Source organism: Callithrix jacchus, chromosome 5, assembly GCF_049354715.1.
Source record: "Callithrix jacchus isolate 240 chromosome 5, calJac240_pri, whole genome shotgun sequence".
NCBI lineage: Eukaryota > Metazoa > Chordata > Mammalia > Primates > Cebidae > Callithrix > Callithrix jacchus.
The window spans coordinates 91,630,832-91,639,067 of NC_133506.1; the positions used below are offsets into that span (position 1 = coordinate 91,630,832).

The following is an 8,236-nucleotide window of genomic DNA, read 5'->3' on the forward strand; positions in this document are numbered from 1 at the left end:
ACACCTGTTAGGGAGCACTCCCTGCCTCAGCAGGGTTCAAGAGCAGAAGGAGAGGGGCTCAGTGGGAGAGGGCTTCTGAAGGAGTGGTCCATGGCACTGATGAGTGAGAGGGGGTGGCAGCGACACAGCCCAGGAAACCAGACCGGCTCTGCCCAGATCGGGGTGTGTGTGGGGCGGGGTGGCTGCCGTGCGTGTGCGCGTAGGGGGCGTCCTGTTTGCTTTGGTGGCTTGGCAGCCACTGGGCTATTGAGGAATCTCTCTCGGCTGCTGGTGGGGCTGTCTGGGCCTGTCTGGGACCTGGAAGCCATCGGCAGTCTGAAGCATGACCACATTCCACCCAGCTGGCCTGGCGGGACCCTGGGACCCAGGGCCGGGCTTGGGGTGGTGGGCAGGGCAGGGTGGGGCTGTGGGGTGGGGCATATGGCCCACCTGAGGAGCCTGGAGTGGGGAGGGGGCTGACTGGAGTCTCAATAAGAGCCTCTTCTTGGGCAGTGTCCTTCAGGTTTTCAGTGGGCTGAGACCTGAGATAAATGACCCTCACCTTACCCTGAGGTCTCTTGGGGTACACACTGATGAGGGGAGTGGAAAGGGCATCCCCCCTCAGCTGGTTTAGAGCATCTCTTAGCACAGCACTCCCCCACAGCCCACCACATCTCCATCCTATAGCTGAGCCCCTCTTTGCCTGCTCCAGCCCAGGACCCCCAACCCAGGGAAAGGGTTACAAGAGGAGACTGGGTTACCAAGGGCTCTAGGGATGGGGCGGGGTCAGAAACTGACCGGATGGAACTGCGGCCCCTGGAGCACATCTCTGGGTGTCAGGCTCTGCAGAAGGGGCCAGCGAGGCTGGGGTTCCCGGGGGATGGGTGCTGTGGCAAGATAAGCGGGAAGGATGTTAGCCAGCTTAGCCGGGATGTTAAGTGGCACCCGTTTCTTTATCTGCGATGTGGGTTGGTTTCTGAGGCTTGATGGCATTTTTGTGCTGTGAGGTGGACATGGTGGGCTTGGGTTCAGTTTCCAAGGCAGGATAGGCTCTTGGTCCCCTCTGCCTCCCCCACACCCAGCCCCAGGCCAGCACTGTGGATAGAGCAGTGTGGGATGAAAGACAGTAACTTAGGGGGCCACCTGACTCCGCAACCCATTTTTCTACCAGACGTGGTTGAGGCAGGCTGGGCTGGGGTGGTGGCTGCCTGGGAGGGCCTGGGGACGGTGACGTCCTGCCTTCTGTTCTTCTCCGTATTAGGTCATGGGAAAGCATAGCTGGAGGGCCCGCCTGAATCACAGGTGACAGACCTGAGACCAGAGGCACCCACATGCACGCGCACAGCATCCAGCACGAGGATTTGAGAAATGAGGCAAATTCCCGATGATGGGCGGGGAGAGGGGCCCCCAGCCACCTGGGAGCTGGCGGGCGGCCAGTGGTGATGAAAGCCCAGGGGAATGGAAACAGAGGAGCAAGCCTGTTGTAATCGCTACGCCCACTGGTGCCTATAAAGGAAGGAGGTGAACCCCGGCCATACACACCTTGGGTCCCCTCTCCTCTCCAGCACTCCTGCTGTGTGCCTGCCTCCTGCCGCCGCCATGACCACCACCATCCGCCAGTTCACCTCCTCCAGCTCCATCAAAGGCTCCTCTGGCCTGGGTGGCGGCTCGTCCCGCACCTCCTGCCGGCTGTCTGGTGGCTTGGGTGGCGGCTCCTGCAGGCTGGCGTCTGCCGGTGGCCTGGGCAGCGCCCTCGGGGGCAGCAGCTACTCCAGCTGCTACAGCTTTGGTTCTGGGGGCGGCTACGGCAGCAGCTTTGATGGGCTGCTGGCTGGAGGTGAGAAGGCCACTATGCAGAACCTCAATGACCGCCTGGCCTCCTACCTGGACAAGGTACGTGCCCTGGAGGAGGCCAACACTGAGCTGGAGGTGAAGATCCGTGACTGGTACCAGAGGCAGGCCCCGGGGCCCGCCCGTGACTACAGCCACTACTACAAGACAATCGAGGAGCTGCAGAACAAGGTAAGGCCTGCTGGTGGGAGGGCTCTCTGGGGCAGGACTTCTCCCCATCTCCTGCCCTGGCTGAAGGCCTGGCATCCAGCCACAGGGTCTCAGGGAGCCAGGGGTGGTTTGGCTGTGGCTTAGCTTCTGGGAACCTGCCTTGGGGATCCTGTGTGGCCCACATCCCCCTTTTCTGAGTCACGAACAAACAGGCCTCGTGGAGTCCCTCAGAGCCTGAGTCGCTTCCTCGTGGAGCTTCTCCACTTGGTGAGGTTGTAGGATGAGGTGGGAGACGCAGATGCAGGGCTGGGCGCATGGCCGCTGGCTGTGTGGTGTCTTGCTCCTTTGGAGCAGGGGTCAGCAGGAGGGCGTTTGGGGCGATGCGGAGTGGGTGTGTCTGAGTGAGCTCCTGATAGCACCTGCTGCTGGGGGAGGCAGAAAGGAAGGGGCGAGACCTTAAGTGGGGAAGCCCTCTGGTGTGCCTTATTTGGGGATTTTTCTGGCTTCTCCTTTCTCCTGCCGTCCCTTAAGATGGGATCAGCAAACCCCAGGGGCAGGGCTGCTGGCTGGAGCCCAGGGTTAAGGATTAGGAGGGGTCCTGACTTCTGATTTGGAACCACTCTTTGGTGAGGATTCCTTTCACCTCCTTTTGTGGGGAGCCTCTCAGGGGTACCCGCTCACCGACTGTAAAACGAGGGGTTGCCCACATCTCCTCCCAGGTTCCTAGATTCTGGGGCAGCTTCTGCCCTGGGGACACTTTCCCATTCTTTTCTGGTTGCCTCATACTGCCGGCCAGCTGTCTCTTCTCCTTTAAGGCTGAGCCTGGCATAGGGGTCTGGTGGAGGAGGCAGGTACTGAGAGTAGCGTGGGGGGTGGAGTAGAGGCATCTTTTGGCCCTTCAGACTCTTGCTTGCCCCTCCTCTGCCAATAAGACAGCATGGGGCAAGGGAGAGGCTGGGCGGGAAGAGAGGCCCCCAGGCAGGAAGATTGCTAAGAACCCTGGTGTGGACTCAGCCACCCCCATCCGATGGCCCAACTGTCTCCCGTCTCCTCAGATCCTCACAGCCTCTGTGGACAATGCCAACATCCTGCTGCAAATCGACAACGCCCGCCTGGCTGCTGATGACTTCCGCACCAAGTGAGTCCTGGCCAGTGGGCAGCCTGGACCAGCTCGGGGAGGATCTCAGGGCTCCTGGGTTGCTTGTGGGAAGGTGCAGGAGCTCAGGGTGAGGCAGTCCTAGAAACCCCACTCCTTAGTCCAGGATGCAGCAAAGGCAGCCAGTTCTGAAGGTTGCTGGGCTTAGGCAGGGAATATAAGAGAGGGAGAGAAGGCAGAGAGAAGTAAGGAAGCCGGTGGGCGTGGGATCTGGCCCTGTGGTGGTCCCAGGACTCCAGGGCTGGAATTCATCTCCAATCCACCCTCTCATCAACCCTCCGAAACCCTTAGAGTCCTGGCAAAGTGAAGGCAGGTGAGTGGCCAGGACCTGGACCTGCAGGTCCCAGCAGTCTGGGCTGAAGTCTCTGGTTCCCATGGCAGGTTTGAGACAGAGCAGGCCCTGCGCCTGAGTGTGGAGGCTGACATCAATGGCCTGCGCAGGGTGCTGGATGAGCTGACCCTGGCCAGAGCTGACCTGGAGATGCAGATCGAGAACCTCAAGGAGGAGCTGGTGTATCTGAAGAAGAACCACGAGGAGGTGAGGTGGCTGGGGCAGAAGGTCAAAGAGGCTGAGGAGTGGGTGGTGGAGCCCTGGGGCTGGGTCATGGCTGAGGCTGTGGGAGAGAGCAGAGCAGGCGCACTGGGATTAGTCACCTCAGAGTGCCACCCTGTCTGCAGAGTCCTCATTCCTGGGGTCCAGCGTGCTGGGCAGACTCCTCTTTACACTACACTGCTCCTCTGCATCCAAGGAACCTCCCCAGGCCCACAGAAGTGTCCCCTACCTGCTCTGGCCTCTCTCATCAGGGCAGGGGATAAGTAAGGAAGTCTCCTTCTTGTCCCATTTCAAACTCTCAAATCTGGACACCTACCCAGAAGCCTGGAAATTAGAGGGGAACTTTTTGGGGCATAGGCCTAAAACTTAGATTTTATTTTGGAGAGTCCTTGGTCTAATGGGGGAGATAGAGTCCGATGGCAGAGCCAGGGCCGATACAGAGCAGATGAATAAAAGTCATTTAGAGGGTCAGATAGAGCAGAGGCAGAAGAAAGGAGGGGTCTTTGTGGGGAGTGTGATTCCCTTGTGTGGGAAGGCTTGGGAGTGAGAGGTCAGGACGGGCCCAGATGCTCACACCCACACCCCCTTTTTCCATAGGAGATGAATGCCCTGCGAGGCCAGGTGGGCGGTGAGATCAATGTGGAGATGGACGCTGCCCCAGGCGTGGACCTGAGCCGCATCCTCAATGAGATGCGTGATCAGTATGAGAAGATGGCAGAGAAGAACCGCAAGGATGCCGAGGATTGGTTCTTCAGCAAGGTGAGGGCTGTTGCAGGCCAGAGGTCTCTCTTAGGGGCTGGGGTTCAGGGACCTTGGCACTGGCAGTAAGCCCACCGCCAGACGTCTCGGAGGTGCCCCCTCCTCAGCAAGCTGTATGGACCGCAGAGTTACCTGCTGCATCCACAGACCTGGAGCTGAGCTCAAGCTGGGATCTGGAGGATGGGCAGGGAGATAGGGAGTCCCCACAGAATAAAGGCAGGGGATAAAGACCTTGGGAGTTCCCACCTCTCCCTCAAGAAGTCAGGAGCTAGCACCAAGAGCTAGGCTGCACGTTCTGGCTGGTTCTCAAGTTTCTGGTCTGTGCCTCCCACATGCATACAAAGGGATTAACCATACAAAACTAACATTTCAAATGACATGTTTCTGGGTTTGGGATGTGGGAAGCTGAGAAGGAACCACTCTCTCCACAGTCAGATTTGGGAGGAGGTCTGACTTGGGAGAGGGATCCAGGCTCACACTGTCCTCTCCTGTGTCCTGTCTGCAGACAGAAGAGCTGAACCACGAGGTGGCCACCAACAGCGAGCTGGTGCAGAGCGGCAAGAGCGAGATCTCAGAGCTCCGGCGCACCGTGCAGGCATTGGAGATCGAGCTGCAGTCCCAGCTCAGCATGGTGGGAACAGTACTATGCATGGGGGTGGGCCCAGAGGAGGGCACTTACCATCCTCACTGACCCTGGTCTTCCTGCCCTCCTGCAGAAAGCATCCCTGGAGGGCAGCCTGGCAGAGACAGAGAACCGCTACTGTGTGCAGCTGTCCCAGATCCAGGGGCTGATCGGCAGCGTGGAGGAGCAGCTGGCCCAGCTACGCTGTGAGATGGAGCAGCAGAACCAGGAGTACAAGATCCTGCTGGATGTGAAGACGCGGCTGGAGCAGGAGATCGCCACCTACCGCCGCCTGCTGGAGGGCGAGGATGCCCAGTGAGTGGGGGCGCCTGGGGCCAGGGCTGGGGGGCCTTTTGGCAGGGATGGGGCTCTCAGACCCACATCTAATCTCCTGTCTGTGTTTTTTTTTTCAGCCTGACTCAGTACAAGAAAGAACGTAAGCATCTTGGTGGCTGAGGCCCTGGGGGTTGGGTGCATGGGACAGGCAGCCCACCTGCACATGGCTGGAGCAGGGTCCCCAGCAGCTCCAGGAGTTGAGGGCTGGCCCTCAGCAGGGGTGGGAGAAGTGACCCATTAGCACTGAGGGTTGATGCTCAGGAAAGGATTAACTGAGAGAGACACTGTCTGGTCTGATCGGGGTGGGGCAGGGAACTGGTCCTTACCTTGGAGATCCTAATCTGATGGATGAGACAGGTCCTAGCTCTGCAGATTGTCAACTGATGGGAAGATAGGAACATGGTCTCATGCTCTTTGCTGCTGGCAGCTTTCAGATGAGCAAAAGCAGCCCTGTCTCTGGGGACTCCAGCCTGATGGGAGACAGGGTCATGGTCCCTGTCCCCCAGATTCCAGTCTGATGGAGAAGATACAATCCTGGCCCCAGGGTTCCTAGTCTAATGGAGGAGACAGGGACCTGGTTTTTATCTTGGAGATCCTAGTCTGATGAGGGAGATGGGAGCAAATCTATGTCCTGGAGCCTGCAGCGAAATGGAGATGGGTTTCATGTAGGATCCTCTCTGGCAGGACACAGTGGGTCATGATCAAATAACCCATCTGGGGAGGCAAGACACACAGGGCCACCAGCAGAGGGATGGGATGGCAGGGAGGCGGTGGCAGGGGCAGGGGGGAGGTGCGTGCAGTGTGATGTCGAGGCGCCAGTGGAGGCTCTCATAGCAGCTGTGGGAGGCCTAGGGAGAGAGCCAGCTCCCGTCCATGGGGGCTTGGGGGTAAGCAAGGGTCTCCTAGCCCCTACCCACTTTCAAGCCCCTGCTTTTTTTGCAGCGGTGACCACCCGCCAGGTGCGTACTATTGTGGAAGAGGTCCAGGACGGCAAGGTCATCTCCTCCCGGGAGCAGGTCCACCAGACCACCCACTGAGGACTCAGCTCCTTCCGGCAGCTCCCCAGGAGGCAGGGAGGAAGCTGCCCCATCTGCCCTGCAGTCTCCGGCCTCTCCAGCCTCAGCCCCCGACTTCAGTCCCTTCCCCTTGCCTCTCTGCCTGATACCAATAAAACTTGTTGACCCAGCTATGAAATGTGTCCTTGTTCTGGACCCTGAAGTGGGCACTAGGGACAGAAGGGTGAACTGGGAAGGAGTGAGGGTGAGGGGAGGCGGTGCTTGGACACCTGCTGTTGTTGACTTGGAGGTCAGGGGTCAGCTTAGATCAGCATAAAGATGCTTGCATCTCCCAGGGGCTGGTGATTTTCAGGGGGTGGTCCAGGTTTCGCTAGACTCGGGGTGGAGTGGTCCTAGGTGGCCTCTGATTGCGCTGTGAATAGCTCTGTGACCCTGGGAAGTTAGGCAGTCACTTCCCCTCACTGAGCCTTGCTTTCTCATCCATAAATGGATGGGAAGATCTCAGGTGTGGGAGCCTGAATCCTCAGAGATGACTCACTCAGTCAATTGCTCCTCCCCATTCTGTGGGCTGTGCCCTACCCCCATCGGGCAGGAAGTGGGCAAGGGCTGGGATAAACATGAAGGGGTGTGTGTGGGGGAAGGCAGGCTGGGTGGTTGGGGCCCAGACTCCTGTGTGAGTTTCAGGAAATCCCTAAGAGGGGCTCCCATTGCCCCACCCCAGGAACCTGAGCAGGAGGCTGGCGTTTTCAGGGAAGGTGTCGGACCCCAGGCAGTTGTGGGAGAAAGGGAGGGGCCTCTCTCAGGGGTCAGCTGGTGCTCAGGATGGGGATGGGGTGGGGTGGGGGGCACTGCAGATGGGGCGGCTGTGCCCAGGGAGCAGTGCCACTGTCCTTGGTGGTCTGGACCCTCTTTAGTTCCCCACCTAGGGACAACTGGTGGGGGGGGGTAGAAACTGTCTCCTAGGAAAAGGAGGAGGAACAGTCCTGCTCCAGCGGCTCCCAGCACACCCTCTGAGCACCAGCCCCAGCTCTTGCTGGTGGCGGCAAGGATGGCTATGGGTAACAGTGTGTGGGAGGTGAGCCTGACACCTGGAAATCTTCCTTCTAGTAAATCCGGAAACTGCTGGGCGGCTTGGGCTGCTTTCCTGGTTTTCTTCAAGGAGAGGGTTAGTGGGAGGAGGGTGCCTCCACCCCGTCACTGGACCTGGGGTGTCTCTGTTGCTGTGGAATCAGACCAGGGCCCCCAAACACCCTCTCTCTCCTGGTGCCTGGAGGCTGGGGGTGGGACCCAGGCCTGAGGAGAATGGGAGCAGCCAGAGCCCTCTGAGCCTGGGTGGTGGGGCGTTTGGGACTGGCAGAGGGCAGTGATGGGGGTGGGTACTGACCACTGGGGTATGGGTGACTTTGGGCTGGTCACAGGCCCTCCCTGAACCTTGGAGCTAAGACATGCCAGGAGAATATTTCTCTCTGCAGGGGAGACGGCTGCCTGGAGTCGGGGACTCGTGCCTGTAGCGGCATCTGCACGACTCAAAGCAAGGGCAGGCTGTGCTCCGTCAGAGGCTGACGTCCCCCGGCTGCCTGGCACCAAATGTGGCGCCATGGAGGGCAGGAGGGAGGCACTGTTCACACCAGGCCCCACCACACATCCTGCCACCCCCTGGCAGCCACTGCCTCAGCTCTCTCTCACATCCTGCGGCAACCAGAAGAACCAGCCCTGGGCTGCAGATGGCTCATTCGGGATGGTGACTTCATGTATCTGAAAAGCCCCAGGAAGCAGGGAGGTTCTAGGGGAAGGCACCTCGTTATGTGGATGGG

General features: G+C 59.4%; 1 protein-coding gene across 1 annotated transcript; it reads left to right on the plus strand.

Annotated features, from left to right (window-relative positions):
• Nucleotides 1–1,517: 1,517 nt before the first annotated feature.
• On the plus strand, nt 1,518–6,600 carry KRT17 (keratin 17). The gene is made up of 8 exons (XM_002748616.6): nt 1,518–2,001; nt 3,036–3,118; nt 3,518–3,674; nt 4,287–4,448; nt 4,954–5,079; nt 5,165–5,385; nt 5,484–5,506; nt 6,349–6,600. The coding sequence occupies exons 1-8, from the start codon at nt 1,579–1,581 to the stop codon at nt 6,441–6,443; spliced, it is 1,290 nt and encodes a 429-aa protein (XP_002748662.4). The 5' UTR covers nt 1,518–1,578; the 3' UTR covers nt 6,444–6,600.
• Nucleotides 6,601–8,236: the final 1,636 nt, after the last annotated feature.